This window comes from Phascolarctos cinereus, unplaced genomic scaffold, assembly GCF_003287225.1.
Source record: "Phascolarctos cinereus isolate Bilbo 61053 unplaced genomic scaffold, phaCin_HiC Scaffold_4;HRSCAF=312, whole genome shotgun sequence".
In the NCBI taxonomy this organism is placed as follows: domain Eukaryota; kingdom Metazoa; phylum Chordata; class Mammalia; order Diprotodontia; family Phascolarctidae; genus Phascolarctos; species Phascolarctos cinereus.
Window position 1 is genome coordinate 14,432,452 of NW_027555847.1, and position 21,712 is coordinate 14,454,163.

General features: G+C 44.7%; 1 protein-coding gene across 3 annotated transcripts in view; it reads right to left on the minus strand.

Annotated features, from left to right (window-relative positions):
- The window catches only part of ARHGEF3 (Rho guanine nucleotide exchange factor 3), a 296,463-nt gene that overhangs the window by 124,740 nt on the left and 150,011 nt on the right, over positions 1-21,712 (minus strand). For all 3 annotated transcript variants that reach the window (XM_020970560.2, XM_020970561.2, XM_020970564.2), the window contains one exon: positions 21,557-21,619. In XM_020970560.2, the coding sequence (XP_020826219.1) occupies positions 21,557-21,619 (63 nt within the window). The remainder of the gene's footprint in view (positions 1-21,556; positions 21,620-21,712) is intronic.

Genomic DNA, 21,712 nt, shown 5'->3' on the forward strand with positions numbered 1-21,712 from the left:
ATCCCTGGATCAGAAGACTGGGGGAGGGAGGCAGAGCAAAGAGCTTCTCCCAAAGCCTCCATTAAAGAAGGCTCCCAAGATGGCCATCTCTTCATTTCCTACCAGCGGCACTCCTTGGGACTAGACCCCAACTCTCTTCCCCTTCCCCTATTTCCTCTTCCACTTTGCAGCTGCCAAATTTTGCAGACTCTTCCCTTATCAAATTGTAAGCTCCATGAGGGTGGGGACTGTCTAATTTTTTTCAAATTTGTATCCTCAGGGCCTAGCATAATGCCTGGCACATGGTAGGCACTTAATTACTAGCTGACTGATGGATTACTAGATGATGACTACCCCTACCAGATGCAACACCTTTTCGGCTACTGTAGAGTCTCCATGGTGCCTTGCTTTAGCTTCCTAGTGAATGCACACATCAGCACAAATCACTTGCATGTCACCACAATGATGTCGATCCCTCTATATCTCTTGAAAATTTCAAGGACCTAGATTTCATCAGTGTGGGGAGTCTTTCCATCTAGACAACTGTAGTTTTTCTACTCCTTAATAGATGGGTAAACACACAGGCCATTGGGGACCAAACTCTGAGACTTCCTGGCATGGTAGGGTCTGGGAGACATTATGCTCCAACTGGAACATGCTTTAAAACCCTAAAGTGATCTTTTTGACTCGAGGAGGCAACCAGGTACAAAGTTAATGGAGAGGCCCCTTCCTTCCTCCCATAACCCCCTTTTACAAAGACGTGCTTTGTGACCATCACTAACTCCTCACAGATCCCTTATTTCATGTACTCCTCCATTTCTCCATGTGGAACTCAAACAGCACATGGCAGTCAGTTTTTCCAATCTGATGGGAAATTAAATTTCGCCCTTTGATTGAAATTGGCCAGTTTCCATCACAGGGGAAGCCTCATTACGGAACACCACAAAACCTAAAGAAAACAGTGGCCCCCTCTCAGCCCCAAAGGTGGCTGCTCTCTGAATGGTAATTAGCTGTGTCTGATCAAAGAGACAGAGGATGTTTAAAAAGGATCCAAAGAAACTCAACTTTCCAAATTCTACAAACCCCTCGGTTTTGAAAGGAAGACCCAGCAACCTACAATCTTCATAGGTTTGGATTCAGGGGTTGGACTCAAAGGACCTTTTGAGTTGTCTTCCAACTTGGAGATTCTGTGATTAAAAGAGATTTGAAAAGCAATATTTTTTTCAAGCTTTGGCCAGAATTTTCCAACCAGATGTGTTTTTCTTATTTATGAAAAACAAACCACACACACACACACACACACACACACACACACACACACACACACACACACACACACACACACACACCTCACTGTCTTTTTTCTTTTGTTCCAGATCAGTGATTTCGTTGGTACTCATCCAGGCCATAGCCTCTTATCTTCCTCAAATCCCTATTTACCCCCAGGCTCCCAGGTGAGAGTAGTCTGGAGAACAGAAAAAGGACCACATTTCAGATAATCACCTCATATCCACTCCCAAAAAGAGAGAAACAGTGAGACTGCACTAACATGAGCTATCAACAGGTCCTATCTGCATGAGAGGAAGGAGGGAAGGAAGAAGGGAGAGAAGGAAGAAGGGAGAGAAGGAAGAAGGGAGGGAGGGAGGGAGGGATGTGTACCAGGCTTTGTGGGAAGGGGAAGAAATAAATACATATACAGCCCCTACCACGCACCAAGCCTTGTGCTAAGCTCAAAATCAGGGTTGGGTACTTTTGTAGCGGGGGTCAGAGGTTCAAATCCCTCCCCTCCGCACTCCCTTCCTGTGCTTACGTCTGTCTCACCTTTGCCAAATCAGTTATCTCCCTCCACCTCCGTTTCCTCATCCAGTTCGAGGTGGTCAGGTTCATCAGCCTTCAAAGACCCTTCCAACCCCGTGACTGTCTGAGCCCGGAGAGGGCATCTGGAAGAATTGAAACCTAGGCTGGGGTGGACAAACAAAACCTGTTTCTGACTCCCCCCAAGGCACTTCTTTATAATTTGGCTCCATAGTGCTGTGTAAAGTGTTGAGAACACCCCCCAAATATCCGGCATGCCCACATGGAGCAAGAACACAAAATTCCACCGTGAAATGTAAGTGATTGAGTTTCCTTGGGTCACCTGTGCCACTCGTCCCCAGGCACACCTGTGAGAAGTTACCTAGACTGTGAATGAATCCTTACGGCCATCCTCTCTGGCCCTCAGGTCTGCCATCTTGGACTCAGCCTTGACTCTTTTCTCTTCTCCCACTCCCATATCCAACCAGTGGCTGAATCTTGATGTTTTTGCTCCCACCACACCTCTCTCATCTGCCCCCTTTGTTCTGCTCACTCACTCACTCACTCTCCCATCCCCCACCCCCAGTCCAGGCACTGCAGAGGGTAGAGCGCTGGGCAAGGAGTCAGGAAGACCCGACTGCAACGCCGGCCTCAGACGCTTACTAGCTACATGACCCTGGGCAAGTTACTTAACCTCTATTTGACTCAGTTTGGCCAACTGTAAAATGGGAATCACGATAGCACCTACCTCCCAGAGTTGTTGGGGGGAATCACAATATTTATATGAAAGGTCTCCGAACTGGCCAGTGACTGACCAGGACTTTGACAGACTGGTGATGGACTGCTATTACTCCTCAACAGACCCGACTCTGGAGGACTTAACATGCTTAGCTGCAGAGCTTCCTGCAAGTCCTCTCATGTGGATCGGTAAGGGACCCTTGTGGTCAGTCAGAGCTGGGAAGTTGTCATCCACGATGCCCTTTTTTCCCTTCCCTCCAGCTGCCCCCCTCAACGTAGCTTTCTTTGGGTAGAAAAGTAAATAACCAATCACGGTACTGTTCAGATCATGAAACATCCCAGCAGGACCTCTAGCTCCAGAGCTGGGCACTTTTCCTCTGAACTCTGCTTCCTCTGCATATATCGATGGGCATGAACAGACATTGATTTTAAAGGTTAGCCAGCTTTCGAAGACCAGACACCAGGAATGGGCTAGTAAGTAAATAAATAATAACAGAATGGGTTGAGAAGTAAAAGCATCCCCTCATACCCCACAACAGCCAAGCGATGGGCAGCCATCCATTTGGTCATGAATGCCAGTGGTTTAAGGAATGTTTGTATTAGTAGAGAACAACATGAATCCTCAGTCTTCTCTGGGCTCAATATGTGATGGGTCTATTATTACATTCAGGTGACCGTCTCATGCCCTAGGTCCAGGTCTTTTCTTAAGGACCTTCCTCAATCCCCTGAGAGCCTTCCTCTCAATCTCATGATCTCTTGCAGATACTATGGTACCAACCACTCATGGTATCCATCAGCTACCAATCATTCTTGCTGAATAGTAGGCCCACCTTCATTTTGGGTGGTCTTAGTCACTGACGGTGTGTTTTATGTCAGTTTTTGGGACCTTAATTCCAATCAACAAACCAGAGCTCACTTTCCCTTGGGAGAGAGCAGAATCATCGTAGCAGCTTCAGAGAAAAGTCCCAAGAGGCTGTGAGCTAGTTCCTCCTCCCCTACCCCTAAACAAAGCTGTTAGTTATTCAAGGGAATGACCCCTGTGGAGAAGGAGGGGCAGACACCATCCCAGTCACCCCTCCACTGACTACCAACAGACCAGCATGGTCAGGCTCATCAACCCTCCGGCCCCGGGGAAGCCATCCCTGTGCAAAGGCGCCCCGACTACCAACCCTACAGGTAGGCTGCCCTTGCCTCCTTAGAGCCACAAACAAAACATTTTCAGCACCAAAGATCTCGAGGTGGTCAGATGATTCATGAGTTTATGGAGACCCAGGAGGCCAAATGCACAGACCAGAGAAGGGAAGTGCCTTACCTGCCCAAGTCACACAGGGAGTGACTCTAAAAATGAGCTGTATCACCTTGTTTTCTCATCTATGAAATAAACTAATAATCTATGTAAAATATTTTTTAAAACTGTAAAGTGCTCCAAAGTACGTGCTATCATTTTTCAAACGAGGAGGCCAGATTCACTGACCTTGACTGTCCATCCTAGTTCCAGCGTCTCTAGGACCCTTCCAGGAACACAGAGCTCTGAGCACTGACTCAGAGATAACTCGATATGGCTTCGTAACTGCCAGAATGGTGACCATGCACTATTGACCTACAAAATAAGAGGTAGGGAAGCCTTCATCTTCATGAAATAATGTTGAATGTTGCCCTAATTATACCTTTGGAGTAACCAGCTAGAATAAAAAGCTCATTGTCCAAGAATGTCACGTGAAATAAATCTCTTCTTGTTAGAAATTATACCAAATTTTTCTTGAAAAGAGGAAGACACATTTTTAGAAGCAGGAAATCAAGTTATAGAGAATTCTGCATTACCTCCTTACAGAAACAGGAAGAAAGAGCTCTATCCTCGATTCTCATCCTTTCCATTTGTTTCTAGCCAACAGGAATCTAAGCTGTTTCTTATTTCTTCACTGCGTCCAGTCTTCTTAGTAGACTCACAAGTGTCGACCTGTTGGCTTGCAAGGAGGTTGAATTTCTAGTCCAAGATTCTGAGGTCGAATCCCACTTCTGCCAGTGACTTTGGGCAAGACATTGAACTTTTCTAGGACTCAATTTCCTGATGTGGAATAAGAGGTCAGACCACACAACACCTCCTAAGCTTCCTTTCACACTTAGCACAGTGCCTGACACATAGAAACTGCTCAATTAATGTGTGTGCTTCAAAAAATTGAAATCACACTGCACACACAGAACCGATATCAAATTGCTTACCATCTTAGGGAGGGGAGGAAAGAAATTTGGAACTCAATATTTTTTTAAATGAATGCTAAAAATTGTCTTTACGTGTAATTGGAAAAAAATAAGACACTATTAAAAATTAAATCATGGCTCCAGGGACCTCAGAAGCCATCTAGTTGGGCCCCCTCTCTCATTTTAGAGATAAGGAAACTAAGGTTTGGAGGGGTTGAATAACAGGTGACAGAAGCCACCTGAACCCAGGTCACACAGAGAGTAAGAACCAAAGAACTAGGGAAACCTGAATCCTGAGCCACTGTAGCACCTTGAGAACGTCTGGTTTCCATGCATAGTCTTCTTCCCTCCCCCCTTTCCCAGGAACACATTAACCTGGGCCATGATGCCCAACCAGTTCTGGAGTCATCCACAGAAATCTACCTCTCGGTCAAAGGCCTCTTCTCCAGAAGTCCAGGTGAACACAAAAGGTCACTGGGAGGAGAGGAAGAAGAAAAAGGCACTGCTTTTCCAAGAGGCCTTGACCTCGTAACTCAGTGCAAGGCATGGATCTCAGTCACTTTGGGTAGAGATAGGACAGCAATTATGCTGAGTTCTGACTAACTGGGTAGAAACGTTGTGCTTTTTAGGAGATTCCTGCAACTCTCCAACCCCAATGACTCTGACAGTTTCTTTAATTCCCTCAGGATCTAGATGATATTATGATATTATCTAGGTGATATTATGTTGAACTTAATTAGGGTTTGCTTTGTAATTTGCTCACTCCTATACCCTTCCCCTCTCACTCTCCCTCACCCCCCCAACCCCCATTGATTATAAGTATCCTAAAGGGCTGGAAGTGCCCAGCCTATTTGCATTAGCTAATCCCCAGCTGCCTTCTAGGACTTAGGAGCTAGGGTTTAAGAGTTGTTTTGGGGGGGGGAACCCCCCAAACCATTCCTTTATCTCGTATCAGTGTATTAATGAGCAGACTGTCCAGGGAGGTCTTTGGCCAACTGCAGGCCCCAAGCCACCCCTAATTACTTTCGATGATATGATACCTCATTGGATGGATTAGAAGCTCACGAATGTGAAAATGAACCACTTCTGTCTGCACCAGCTCAAGCATCCCCTACCTCTTGCTGCCAGCTCAAACTCCCTATCGGGATGCGGAGAGCCTTGAGCGCAAAGAGCAACCCTCCCCTTCAACTTCAGGCTTCCCACGTCCCGCTGCACCTGCCCTTCCAGCATGGAGGTGTGGTGCCCTCCCTCAGCCTCACACCTGATCATACCCTTCACGTGCCAGTGACTCTGAACTCCTGCACGTCACACCCCCTACCACCCTGCTCCTCACTCCCATCCCCCTCAAGCCTCCTAACTCCACCCAGCCCTTCCACTGTGCCCTCTGGAATGCCTGTTCCAGAGACAACAAAATTCCCTCATCTTAAAGCTTTCCCTCTCTCATTTCTTCCATTTTCTACCTATTACAGAAACCTAGCCCCTCCCTGATGCTGCAGCCTAGCTGGCTGCCCTTTCCAGCACTGAGTCCACCTTCATTCATTCTCCTGGCTCACTGGTCAAGACGGGCAAGTTGGAACACTCTTGCTCCCCATCGCCACTTCAAGGGTTGTCCCCCTGCCTCCATCACTCAGTGACCTCTCCTCCTTTGAGGTTCATGCTATTCATCTCTACCAGCCAATCAAAATCCTGATAGCTGTTGCCTACAGACCACCCAGGTCGCTCTCCTTGCTTTCTCAATGAGTCCGATACCTGGCTTACAAGTTTGCTCTACTCCCTAACTCCTGCTTTCATACTAGGGACTTCAACATATGTGTTCTTTCTTGCTCAAACTTCATTTTGCAATCTGTAAATCTCACAGCATCCAATCTCAATGACCTAGGAAAAACCAAAGCGTGCCAAGGAAACCCAGAGAACAGGCTTAAAGAGCTTCCCTTTGCATGAAAGGACCCTTGAGCTGGGCTGGAAGGGAGCTTGGAGGTGATCCAGACCAACCAACAAATTTCACAGATGGGGAAACTGAGGCAGGTAAATGACCTCCCCAGGATCACATATCTATCAAGTCATAGGATAACAGATTTAGAGCTGGGAGAGCCATTACTGGTCATCAAATCCAACCCCCTCTTTTTACAAATGAGGAAACTGAGACACAGGGAGATTGTGACACATAATGCCTGACACATAGTAAGCACTCTATAAATGTTGGCTATTTTTTATCATTGCCAAGGATCCAGTTGCAACATGTGTCTCATGGACTTGTCTTTTTTTTTTTTTTTGGTAATAAGTGTCTAAGGTAGGATTTGAACCCCAATGTTCTTGACTACAAGTCCAGAGGTCTACCTACTATTCCATATTGCCTTGACATTAAGCTAAAGAAGAAGAAAAAAACCCAATACATTTCAGATAGCTCTACTGAAATATTATTTCCCAGTCTGTACGGAAATTTAAACATTACTCAAATAGCATATTTTTATAAAGCAACATGGTGGAAGTCCTCTAAATTCTTCTTCCCTTCTGATGAGGTGAATTGTCAGACCATTACTGAGATGTGAAAGAAGAAAAATAGGTCTGCCATGAACACGGAGGAAGAGGAAGCCACCGCATGGGAGAGCTGAGGGACAGATGAGGCGGTTTATCTTCGTCATCTGGGTAACCGCTCAGCTCATTACCGCGGTAACTGAAACAAGCAATAGACTTTTCTTCAGATGACAACAATAGAACAATGTGGGTAACTACAGATGTGAAGCCTTGGGGAGGAAATAACATAACTCATCTCCAAATGCCAGCGTACCTTGGGTTCTGCCTTCTTTGCTCTAAGGAACTGTACTGGACAGTGGTGATAAGAGCCCAAATTCAGGACCCTGGGGTCCTAAATCTAGAACTGGAAGGGCCAGGAGAGATCATCTAATCTAACTCACTCATTTACAGATGGGGAAACTGAGGCACACAGAGAGGCTAAGAGACTTGGATAGAAGCAGCATCAGCAGAGCCTGCCTCCAAGGTCACTGCCCACTGCACCACTCTATTCCAAGAGGAGCTGGGTTTGAACTCTACCAGCCATCACTTATCCAGGCCCAAGTATCCTGATCTGGAAAATGAGGGGATGGAAAGAGATCATCTCGAAGGTGCCTTCCACATCCAGATCCTACGCTCCTAGAGAAGTGTTCTCTCTCTTCTTCTCTCTCCCTCTCCCCCTCTCTCTCCTTGTCTCTCACTGTGCCTGTCTCTTCCTCTTTTTCTAAAGCTCCTCCCCTGAAACTGTCCTCTGATGCTTCTTCATGAGGTGACCCTGGGGGCTCCAAGGCCGCGCCATGGGAGGACAAAGCCTGGTAGATTGTATGGAACCAAAACAGCTTTGAGGAAAGGCCTGGCAAGGGGTTATACGCTAGCTGAGGACAGCCTGCCTCATCATGGAAAGGCACCTCACCAGAAGAGTGGCTACAGTGAGATATTTTTTGGCCACAGCAACCTATGAAAGAGGCAAAGTCCAAAATGACCCTCAGCCCTCACACCATCCTTCTTCTCCAGACCCTGACTCCTGACTCTCCTGACTTTTTTTTCTACCTTCTCCTCCCTTCCCAAGAGAATGGAAACTCCTTGAGGGCAGGCTTGTCTTTCTTTTTACTTCTATCTTTAGTCCCAGCACTTATGCCTGGCACAACATAAGCACTTAACTAATATTTTTTTTTATTTGACTAGACTCAGTCCTGGTCAGCCTGGTCCATCTCCACCATGATGGAGCTGGAGCAGCAGATGGGGGGGACAGAGAGCAATGAGAAGGATCTATTACTTGGTTTTTGGGGCAGTTTTTATCTGGTGAGCCAAGAGTGAATGGACCATGTACATGCAGGGGGTACATAAGCTCTGGAATCAAGAGACCTGGGTTCAAATCCTGAATTGGCCCAATTCTGAGCCTCAGTTCCTTCTCTGTAGAATGAGAGGGGCAGACTAAATAATCTCTGAAGCCCCTTCTAGCTCTGAATATGTGAACCCAATGCCGCCACCATCATCACCGCCACCATCACCACCATCATCATCTTTATAGGGCATTATAAGGTTTGAAAAGCGCTTTATAATTACTAGCTCATTTGATCCTCACAACAGCCCTGGGAGGCAGGTGCTATTATTATCTCCATTTCATGGATGAAGCAACTGAGGTAAACAGTAGTTAAGTAACTTGGCTAGAGTCACATAGTATCTAAGGTTGGGTTTGAACTTAGTCAGATGACCAGATGCAGGGCTCTAAAAGGTATCGGCTGGGAGAGGTGCCAGGGCCAGGAGGGATAGGAGAGAACCTGGGAATGATAACAATCTAATCCAATACAATGTGGTCACTGTATATCCTGTACCTGGCACATGCAAGTCACTATGCCTGGGGGGAAAAGAACAAGCATTAATTAAGTGCCTACTGTGTACTGTGCCAGGCACTGTGCTAAGCTCTTTACAGATTTCATCTCATTTATATAAAGACACAATGAGAAACTGAAGAGAGGAGTGCTCACTCTGCAGTCAGACGAGCTGGCTTCCAATGCTTGTGTGACCTTGGGCAAACCGAGTAACCTCTCTGAGCGTCAGTTTGCTCATCTGTAAAATGAGGAGGATGGCTTCCAGTTCTACACCTCTGCTCTTGTCATCCAAGCAGCTTATATTCTATCAAACCACTTGTCAGAACAGTCTAGTAATTAAGACTAAATTGACTGTGATGGAGGCAAGAACAAAGAGGAGGCCGGGATGGCAGCAGCAAGGTATACGTTTCACTTCCAGAATGTAAACAGGAGAATAATCCTGGGACTCTGCTCAATTAGAAATCTGCAACGGGAAACACTTGAGAACCAAGTGACCGGGCTTTGACCCAAACAAATCCAGAGTCAATGGAGAGACCATAAACCTCTAGGAGAAATTAATAACAATCAATAACAATTCTGGCTGAACAAAACCCCCCACAGGACCAGGCCTTGGCCCCCCAGGGTGATAAGAGCTTATTCAAATTTCTCATATAATTCACCGAGGCCACAAGCTGGTAAAAGCAGATCTGTTTTCTATGAATACCAAGGAACTGAGCAGTGCCAGTAATAGCAAAAATGTAGAAACAATATCCTTTTTAATCATCTGAACTCTGCTAAGCAGAGATAAAAATAATCCTGCTGATATCTGAAGCCTGGTTTAACAAGCCATGGCAAAGAGAGAGTTCAAGCCAGGAAAATACTGGTCTAGGCAACTCCTTGCCTTGAGTGTCCATTTAATGTGAGCTGCGATAATGTGGTGCCTTCATGCAGCCTCCAGGGTCCCCAAACTGGCTCACATGCCCTCTCTCATGAGAGCCCTGGAGGGAGTGGGGCAGGAATTGTTACTCCTCCTACTTCTTTTAGAGGAAGAAACTGAGGCTCAGAGAGGTTGTCCAAGGTCACACAGCTATTAAGTATCTGCAGTTGAGAGTCATGGTTTAAGGTAATCAGAATGGATCCTGCAAATCTGGGCTGACGGTCACAAAAGCATCAAAGACACCTGGCCAAGAAGCATCAGGACATCATCACCTTATCAACCTCCAGCCCAGTCCTTTCTTTTGAAACATCTTTTCTTTTTCCTTCCTTGCTTCTTTCTTTCCTTTTTTCCTTCTTCCTTCCCTCCCTTCTTTTTTTAAAATTTTATTTTACTTTTAATTTATGGAATAAAACAAGCATTTCCATAACATAGTATAATAAAAAGATGATTGATTGTATGATTGATTAGTGTAATAAAAAGATGATGAAACTGCAAATCTATTACATACAACTTGCTATTCCTTTTAAATATATAACAAAGTTATCCTCTAATTTTTTTTTCTTCCCTCTCGCTTCCCCAATCCTAGAGATGATTAGCATTAGACACAACAGGTACATATCTATGTAAAATTATCCTATACATACTTCTATTTATCAGTTCTTTCCCTGGATGCAGAGAACATCTTTCTTCATATGTCTTTTGTGGTTGATTTTGGTGTTTATTAATTTGAGTATTCCTTCTTCTTTCTCTCCCTTCCTTCTTTCTTCCCTCCTGCCTCTCTCTGTCTCTTCCTTCTTCCTTCTTTCCATTCCTCTTTCCTCCCTTCCTTCCTCCCTCCTTCCCTTCCTTCCTTCCTTCCTTCCTTCCTTCCTTCCTTCCTTCCTTCCTTCCTTCCTTCCTTCCTTCCTTCCTTCCTTCCTTCCTTCCTTCTTTCCAAAAGCTTATACAAAGAGTTGACTTTCACTAGATTCCAGTGGCTTAGCTGTTCAGCTACATTCAAAACCCTGTCTCAGATGGCTTCAGCACCAGGTACCCCATCATCCCCCAAGCTCCAGAGTTCCACTCTTTTTCACTTTCTTCAGGACAAGCTACAAAGGAGTGCCCCTCTTCCCTCTGTCTGTTTTAATCATGACACGGTGTAAAGCATTTTTGATGTCCTAAAACAGCATCCATGAGATCCAGAGAAAGGATCCCTACTCTCTCCTGGGGGATACCTGAGCAAAGGGTGAGTCATTCAACAGAAGCACAGGGGAGAAGGCAGAGCTACCAACCTCGGCCAGGAAAGGTGAGCTCATTCATCCACTGAGTTGGTCTTCTCAGCAGGGCCAGAGAGTTAGTGGCATTCTTCAGCAAGATAAGGGAAATGAGAGTCACGAGGCTGGTTAGCTTAGAGGATGAAAGCCTGGGCTGGGAAACAGTCAGTGAGGAGGCTGAAGCTGGAGCTGTTAATGGGTCAAATATGAAAACTCCCAACTGGGCAAAACCAACAAGCATTTATTAAGTTCCCACTGTGATAAACACTAGGGGAAACGGACAAAAATAAGACAGTCGCCGCCCTCGACGGCCTGGGAAAACTACAGGCATGCTTTTAAGTAAATACAAAGTAATTTGGGGTGGGGGAAAATGCACTAGCCGTCATTTAGAGGGTTGTGATTGCCAACCCTTTCTTCTCCATGTGCACACATGTAGACAATTTCAGAATCACATCCCAAAGATAAAAAGGAAGGCCCCCTAAACACCAAAATATTTCTAGCACTTTTTTTGTGGTAGCAAAGAACAGTAAGTATGTAAATTCAACTAGAGAATATGCTGAACAAATTGTGGTATATAAATGCAGCAGAGCTATTCTATGCCCTAAGAAGTAATGAATATGCAGAACACAGAGAAACATGAGAAGTCTTCTATGACCTGATACAGAGTGAAGTAAGAAGAACCAGGAAACTGATATTCACCAGGACCAAATAATTTAAGTAGAAAGAAAAACGACAAAAAAAGAAATTAAACACTGTGAAATGACCAAGCCTGGTCCCAAAGAGCAGGGAAAAAAACAAAACAAAACAAAAGTATAATCTTCTCTTCTTTGAGTAGGTGGGGGACAGGGGTGGGAATTAATTATTGCATACACTGTCAGACTCAGGCGCTATCATTTCTTTTGAACTGCTTTTTCTTCCCTTCCATTGTCATTCTTTGTTAAAAGGGATGGCTCCTAACAGCCTATTTCTTCATCTGTGAAATGAGAGAGCATATGTACAGTGCTTTATGAACCTTCAAGTGCCGTGTAAACGCAATAAAAATAATATTTTATAATTGTTTTCTATTATTATTAGTCTCTGGGTGGGGAAATGAAAAGGGATATATTTGGAAATGAAGGTAATATTAAAATAAATAAAAATGAAGTTCATTTTAAAGACTCCTCTAAAGACTTCTAAAGACTCTAAAAACTAGAATCTCAGGGCTGGAAGAAATGACTTATTCCAGCCCATCTCTGACAAAGCATAACCCCTGAGCAGTGGCTGCTCAGGCATTATTTGCAGACCTCGAGTGGGGAGTCACCCACGTCAGGAGTGGAAAACTCTATTCCTCCTTAAGTTGCACCTTACATACGCTCAACCTAAATTTGTGCCTCTGCCATTGCCATCATTCTGCGCAGTGGGGCCAAGCAGAAGGATCCATTCCCACCGACAACACGACAAGCATGGTGCCCGAAGCAACACTTAACCAAACCCAGAAAGGCAGCCCTAAGGAATCTCACTGCATCTGTTGACCAGGACCTGCCCCTTTCTTCTTTCTTCTGAGAGCAGGATGTCCCCTCCTTGCCATGGCTGGGTCTGGACAGACTACATGATTGTCACTGGCTCTTCAGCCCAAAGCTGTGAGTTAGTGGTTTCTCCTACATCCTGGAGATTTAAATAGAGTAGAGGCACTGCTTGCCACGCCGTGGAATGAATCCAGCCAGCTTACCCAGCTCAATGGGCTTGGATCTTGCTGCCCTGTTGTAACATTCTGGCCACCTGATCCCATTGTACTGGACCCACTGAGCTTCCTGTGGGGCATGGAGAGGAAGCTCTGCCCTTTGGGACCATCCATGCCCTGAAAGACAGGTGGCCAGGACCAGCCCAAGGCAGGCCTTGTGAACCCTGGATCCTGATTCTCAAAAGTGGGAGGGTAAAAAAATGGATGTCCAGCAGCTGGTGATGGGACACAAAGATACCTCAAAACTCCTCATCAGGACCTCAATGGCCCTGAATTTGAATCCTGATCTGCTAGTTGTTACCTAGGTGATCTTGGGCAAGATCTTGAGGCATCATTGTCCTCAGCTATAAAATGGGGGAAGGTGGAATAGGGGACTTCTAGGATCCCCTCCACCTCTAACTGCTGCCTCTTAGGTACTCCTGCCCAACCCCATCTCTACCCTTGGATCGCCACAGCCCCATCCAAGTACCTTTCCCTACTCCTTTAGCCATGGAGAGAATAGGTCCAGTCCTCCAGGGCTACTCCCTCTCCCCTAGAAGCCTCTCATCCAGATGTCACAGCTCCTAGAACTTCTTCCAGCTCACCAACCTGAATTAGTGCTGAAGGCTACTCCTTTTTCCAAATATTATCATTCCATCAGTATGATTCTCTTCTGGTGATATTTTTGCACACTTGTATATTAAAAAACAACATGATTCTTTGGCGCGTGGTGTCAGAGGCTTTAGTGATGATGCCATAAGGAGCTCAAGAGCCTGGACATAGGCAGCCCCATCCATGAGCAGCAATATGGGACCAGGATGAGAGGTGGCTCTGAGTTGCTGGAGGTGGCCTTTTTCTGAGCCTCCCCCAGCATCAATATGGCTGTCCTCACCACTGAGTCATTCAAAACTTCAATGGACTGGTTATCTCCTCTCCAGAGGTCTTTCTTACAACCATCCAGACCTTTTCCTCCATGTGTACCTATCAACCTACTGTGTAGCAGCAACCCAATAATGATGACTCAGTTATAGTTTGGGTACCAGGGAAGCCCTCAGGCTATCTGTTCTTTCTTCTCCCTACATAACTGGCTCTCCTTCTCTTCTGGACACACAGTCACTGGACTGCATCCCTTCTTGTGCACAGGTCATCATCACCACAACATGCTGCGTGAATGTAATGGAATGCTACTGCACCATAAGAATTACTCAATAGGATGAATTCTGAGAAGCACAAGGAAGGAAGCTGACTAGAAGAATGATCCGTGATGACTTCCACAGTGCAAGCAGAAAGAACTACCACTGGGGAAATCAGGAAAGGTTTCCTAAAGGGGGTGATGCTTGATCTGAGCCTTGAAAGGCACCAAAGTTCCCTAACAACAAAGGAGAAGAGGGAAAGCATTCCAGTCATGGGGCAGTTAGATGGTCTAGGGGATAGAGAGCCAGGCCTAGTCAGGAAGTCCTAAGTTTAAATATGGCCTCAGACACTTGTTAACTGTGTGACCCTGGGCAAGTCACTTAACTCTGTTGGCCTCAGTTTCCTCATCTGTAAAATGGGCTGGAGAAGGAAATACGAAATCCTTGCATTATCTTTGCCAAGAAATTCCAGATGGGGTCATGAAGAGTCAGACATGACCAAAAAAGATGGAACAAGAACAATTCCAGTTACGGGGGACAGCCCATGCAAAAGGTGGGAGACAGACTAACACCCATGGCGAGCGACATGGAGTTCAGCTTGACTAGCTATGGAATTGTTCTTGCTTTGAGCCCATGAGGGCAGAAACCAGGAACCAAGGGGAAGGCGCCACACGTCATGGTCCATAAAGTGCTATCACCTGGCAGAAAATGGGGAAATCGATGATCTCCAAGAGACACAGAAGGACTGGCATGAACTGATGCAAAGTGCGACGAGCAGAACCAGCAGAACGTTTTATGCTCTAACGTCAATATCACGAAACCGAACGACCTCGAAGACTTTTATAAACGAACAAAGAAGGGAAAGAGCAGAACCTGGACAAGGATTCATGGAAAAACTACAACGCCACAAAGATAAGCAACTTGGAAGGCTCTAAGAACCATGAGAGATACAACTTCCTTCCACTCGTGATTCTGAAGGACCAAGGCCGAAACATGCTATTCCGTACAGACAGGTGATGGAGTCAGGGCATGGAACGGGACACACATTTTGGGGGACAGTCATTGAGGGAATATGCTTTACCTCACTATGCATAGTTATTACAAGAAATTTGCTTTTATTTCCTTCCCCTCTCCCCTACTGGGGTGGGGGATAGGAGGGAGAGCAAATAGATTCTGTTCATTTAAAAAAAAACAGAGAAGGGGCTATTACAGATGTGGAATGTTGCAAGCACTTTCAGGTGAGGCCACTGTATTATTAGTTTTACTTAATTGTTTTACTTTGTTATGAGAGACCCCTCAGAAAGTGGGAGTAATCTGTAAATATTTCAAAACACAGCAACAAAGCTGAAAGAAAAAAAAAGCATTTAACACATTCATGGATAAGGTTTTGCTTGACTTGATCCTTTAAATCAATAAACATTTATTAAGCACCTACTGTATGCCAAGTATGGTGCTAAGTACTGGGGATTCAAAGAAAGGCAAAAACAGTTCTTGACCTCAAGAACTGAACAAGCAGTAAGAGAGACAAGACACGGACAGCTTTAATATACACAGATGAGGGATCGCCTGAATAAAGAGGGGATGATATTATCCTTAATAATATTATGAATTATTATTAACATTATTAAGGGGGATTGGAAAGGCTTCTTGCAGAAGGTGAGATTTCAGCTGAAACTTGAAGGAAGCCAGGAAAGGCAGGAGGCAGAGATGAGAAAGGAGAGGGTTCCAGGCATGCAGGACAGTCAGTCAGTGAAAATGCCCAGAACAGGGTGATGGAGAGGCTCATTCAGGCACCAGGGAGGAGGTCAGTGCCCATGAACGGGAATAAAGTCTAAGAAAAAAAGCAGAGGGAGGTAAGAAGGGGCCAAGTCATACAGGGCTTTACAAGCCAAATTGAGGGTTTTATACTGGATCTTAGAGGTGAAAAGGAGCCATTGGAGTTTACTAAATAGGGAAGTGAAAGGTTGGATCTGTCCATTAGGAAAATCATCTTGGCAGCTGAATGAAGGTTAAGGTTAGCCCTGGTCTGATTAGGTTTAATGAAATTAGAGTTGGGCGCCTGATGAGTAAATCTAAACTTTTAAGATGACATTTTGTTCAACTGAGTTAAATGATTCATAATCAAATCATTTAATCAAAATGTTTATTAAATCACCAAACACAGCAGGATCCTGCATCTTCCACACCTTTCAGTCAGCCGTGAACATCCGGGTGTGTATGTCAACATCTGTTATGGGTATCTTTGGGAAACTATTCAGACAAGTATCTCACTCCCTTCCTTGGCTGTTAGCACAGGAGAGTTATCCTCATCAGCAAATTTTCAGAGATCTCAAACCAAATGGAAAAAAAAAAACAACCTCTCACTGTTATATTGAAAATTGGGGTATGTTACTTTTAGTTAAAAAAAATTCTTTGAAATAAAAACTGTTGAGGACTACCAGCAATTATTCATTGTTTGTCGAGGGTGTCTGTGATAATGAGTAGTGACACGCGCCCTCTGATGATTCCATTTAGGCAGACGGGGTGTTTATTTCTGAATCCTTATTTAAAGGCAAGTGTATTTGACATAACCATATAAATAGCTTCTAGCAAGGGTATTAACATTTAAATGCATTGAGAGTTTAACAGCTTCTATTCACCACAGGCTAATTCTGAATTTCTATTCTAGGTAAACCATGTGCCAATCAGCAGTGGTCGCTGGTGTCTGAGCTCCATCCATTCCCCTTTTCCTGTATCAGTTGTTTCAGAGATTTAATTTCTTTCTGCCAATGTTGAAAGATTGAAAAAGAAATGAAAATAGCCTGAAAAGGCTTGCCTCTTCCCTTTTCCTATTTTTCATTAAGCATCTCCTCAATGTGCGTGTATCACTCTCATCAAGATTTCACCAATGAGGAATTATTAAGTACCTACTATGTGCTGTGCTTCAAAGAGATAAGGAAGTGGCCAGGTGGCTTAGTATTTATGGATTGTTCTCTCTGTTAACAATACCGGCCAGGATTGTTTTCAATCATTTCTTATCCTTTGGATGTCTGGAAAAATCAGCCCCTCAATGTTCTCAACACCACGCCACATCCAGCGGTGAATTTTTGTGTGTATTCAGTCAGTTAGTTGGTTAAATACCAGCCAGTCCAGTAACTCATCTCAACTTCATCTTCTTGGGTACCACCATCTCCCCATCTTTATAATACAACGCATCACATATGTGTTGTTGCTAGGGGGTGCCACAGTGAATAGCGTGCTAGGCCTCAAGTCAGGAAGACTCAAATTCAAATCCAGCCTCACACAATATCTGGGTGACCTTGGATAAATCATTTAACTGCCATCTGCTTTAGTTTCCCCATCTGTAAAATGAGGAAAACAATTGTGCCTACTTCCCAGGGTTTTTGTGTGGATTAAATGAGATAATATATGAAGTGTTCTGTGAAACTTAAAGTTTTATATAAATGCTAATTATTACTATTATTACATTGTTTATATCTTGCATGTACCTAGCTGTTTGCATGTTGACTTCCCCATTAGAATGTAAGCTCCTTGAGAGCAGGGACTATGTTTTTGCCTTTCTTCATATCCCCAATATTGACAGCAATGAGTCTTGCCCAATAGAGGGATTTTGGAAGGCTCTCTGGCCTCCTCACGATGGGGATTACTTTATATTCATTAAATTTCTAAACCCAGAGTTCTTATTTTGTTTGTTTCATGTCATGGACTTCTTGGGCAGTCTGGTGAAGCCCATGGACCCCTCCTCTGAATCTTGCTTTTAAATGCATAAAATACATAGGATTACAAAAGAAACCAATTGTAGTGAAATACAGTTATCAAAACATTTTAAAGAGCAGGTTCACAGCCCCTAGGTGAAGACCAACCAAGCAACAAATGCTTAAGAAGAGCCTCCTGTGTGGCAGGCGCCGTGCTAAGCTTTAGAACACTTGTTCTAAAGCAAATGCTGACAGTCTCTGCCCGTGGCTTTCTTTATCTTTTTCACATTTTTTTTATATCAAAAGTTTGAGGCTGTTACAACATGCATTGCACGGAGTTTTCACGTCATCTTGGTCCTCTCTTTTAATATAGTGCTATCCTTTATTATTTCTTTTAATATTTTAATTTAACTAGTTAATAATTAATATTAATAATTAAATAATTAATTAAAAAAATAAATATTTCTTTTAATAAAGGTCCCAATTCTGACCTTTGCTCTAATTAGACAATGGTCTGAGGCCAGAAGGGGAGCTCCTTCAGAAACGATTCTCCTGTCTCTTGTGATACCACTGCTCAGGCAATGGGGTTGACGGACAGAAGAATGAATTCAGGTTCAAATCCCACCTCAAGTCACTTAACCACTACGGGCAAAAGGCAGTTCCTCAGTCAGACTTATGGACAAAGTCACAGACAACTTTCACTGGAATCACAGGTCCAGAGACACTGGACAGAAATGTGTATCAAGGGGCAGCTAGGTGGTGCAGTGGATACAGCACTAGCCCTAGAATCAGGAGGACCTGAGTTCAAATTTGACCTCAGACACTTGACACTTATTAGCTGTGTGACCCTAGGCAAGTCACTTGACCCTGCCTGTCTTGCAAAACAAAACAAACAAAACAAAAAAACAGAAACATGTATCGATTTGCTGCTATCCTAGAATGTGAAAATGGGGGAAGTAAGGGCCGCCCAGGCTCCCCTGCAAGCTTATTGTGAATTCTGAATGAGATGATGCATAGACTGATGTACAAAGTTACCTTCGAATGTGAGTGGGGTATTAGTCACTGACTTCAGCAGAAATACTTTTTATGTGACAGATCCTCTCTGAAAGAGGCATGCTTTCTCTAAACACTGTTGCAATCAACCTACCATGCCAGGAAACCTAAACAGCAGAAACACTGAAAACATTTTCAGCTGTGAAGTGGGTGAGGAAATTGGTTAAATTTTCTCATGTTTGCCTCCCCACTGATGTTTCAACAGGAAGATCTGGGTTTAAATCCTACCTCCACCACTCACGAACCACATGACCCTTTTGCCTTTCTAAGCCTCAGTTTTCTCATCTGTAAAATGGAGATAATAATAGCTACAGTACCTAGTTCACAAGGTATTTGTGAGGCTGAAACTCAGTTACATATGTAAAGCATTTGGCCAGCTTTAAAGCCTTCTGTAAATGTAAGTTCTTACTAGTATAAGAAGACAGTTTCATCGGGCAATTGGATGATTTTTTTTTCTTATAGTAACCCTGGTGGTTTTCTGCTCTCCTGTGGGCTCTGCCATCTCTTCCTCACTGTCATAGGACTATCTATTCAGACGTGGAATTGAGGTCTTAGAGGCCATCGGGTGCAATCGTCTCATTTTACAGAGGAGCAAACTGACACTCAGGGAGGTTTAGCCACTTGCCCAAGATTCCACGGACAATGAGTGGCAGAGCTAGAAATGGAACTTGGGGTCTCTGTCTCTGCCTCTCAATGGCTCTGGGATCTATGTTTTCAGCCCTAATCTCTCCTGCCAACTTCATATATCTCACATTCAAGGTGTCGATAACAGAATTCACCTTCCTTTCTAAATCTGGCCTTGCTCCCAACTTCCCAATGCTTTGGCCAAGGAACTGCCATCTTCCCAATCCCCCAGGTCCACAACCTCTGAGTCACTCATGACTATTCCTTCTCCAACACGCACCATAAGTGTTCAGCAAGCTCTGGCCAGCTTCTGTCTCTCCCATCCTCCCCCTTCTCTCTATTCTGAGGGTCCACACTCATCCGCCTTAATCACCTGTAAGTGACCTGCTCAAGGTCTCATGGCCAGCAGGACTCTCCTGCCCATGCCTCCTCTGAATATAAACCAGTCCAATCTGCTGGCATCTTCACCAATTCTAAGCTTTGCTCACTTCCCTTCTGCAGTCAGTATCCAACATATGTGTACCAATGAATTAAGTTAGGAGGCTATCCATAGAATTCCAGTATAGAACATAAGCTTCTTGAGGACAGGACCCCTTTTCATTTTTGCCTTTGTAGCTCTAGCATTTGGCACAGGCCTTGCATATAGTGGGAGCTTAACAAATGCTTGCTTAATTGAATTAAGTGTCCCAATCCTGCTGGGGGAAGGGTGCGGTAAGAATTTCATCTGTAAAGAATTTCATCTGTATTAAACAGATGAGAAAACTGAGGTCCACAGTGGGCAAGTGACTAGCCCACAGCTACTTACCAGCAGAGCGTAGCATGAAAACCTGAATCTCCTGTTACACGACCTTGGGCAAGTCACTTAACCTCTCTTGGCCTCAGTTTTTTCTTCTGTAAAATGGGGGAAAATAATAGCACCTGTCTCCCAGGGTTGTAGTGAGGATCAAATCAAAGGAAATCCATACATAAAGAATGTTACAAACTTTGACCCCAGCCACACACACACCTGAGGTGTTCATATTCCATGGGTGTGGAACATTCCAGAGATTTTCAGATTTTTTTTTCAATGTATTGATCAGTTTGGCTGCTTGGTTTTTGTCTTTTAAAAATATTCCTTATTATATAGGGTGGCTCTCTGTGAGGGGAGAAAGGGAGGGATACAGGGGAAACTGAGGCAATTCGAAAAGATGATACCAATAAAATACATTTAATGAGAATAACTACATCATCACTTTACTATTAGTGCGAGATAATGCATGGATGCAAGTGGGGGTGGGCTGAGAGCAGGGATCAGCTGAGCAGTCTGGTGTGAGTGCAAGGCTATCTAAATGATTGGGGAGCTGTGTGAGAGATGAGGCTGGGGAGGCAGGTAGCAGGTGGGATTGTGGAGGGTCCACCTAACAAGTATGCATCTCTGCCTGGAGGAAGGGGGGCGCCCCCGAGGGGTTTTGAGCAGCAGTGACAGGCAGACATCTGCCTCAGGAAGATCAGTTTTGCAGCTGTGTGGAGGATGGACTGGAGAGGGGCAGATTGTAAGCTCCTCAAGGGCAGGAGTTTTCCTTTGCCTCTTTCTGTATCCCCAGTGTTCACCACTGTGCCTAGCACGTAGTAGGCACTAAATCAATGTTCACTGAATTGAACTGAGATCGAAGGCTTGTTAAATCACATCATGACAAAGTCAGTCCTTGAGTCTCAGCTAAGATTACCCAACTGTACTAGGCAGTGACACTGAGGGAGACCCGTTTGAAAGAAGCTGGGCCCACAGAGCCGGGAGATGTCCCCCACGTGCCCTGAGTGCTTTCTCTTTCATCACTGGGCCCAGAGATGCCTTGGCCCACTCCCTGGCCCAGCAGAAGCCTAGCTCTAAGGCTCAAGGGACAAACCAACCAGCTTGGCATCACTGGGGCCACCATACTCTGGCTGCGTTGATCTCAAGCTCACTACATTCAGAAGCCCTGAGTTTGTGACTCATTTTAGGAGTGCAAGCACACAGGCCCTCACCACTGGCCGGCCTCTCTCTGCCACAACCTGGGCAGGTTTTAAAATTCCAATTTCATGAACCTTGGTCAGGGAGTAGGCCCCATGCACTCCATACGCCGATGTCCCAGAAAAGTGAAAGATGTGACTTACACTTGCATCCAGACTACACAGGCTGATGGCATCCTCATCTTGGGTGCTCTGCTTCCGTTTCCGCTACAAAACAAATGAAAAAAAAAAGTTTAGATTATATTCAGACCAAAGATGAAAGAAAACTCCAATCTCTGCATAACGTGCACATGCTTATCA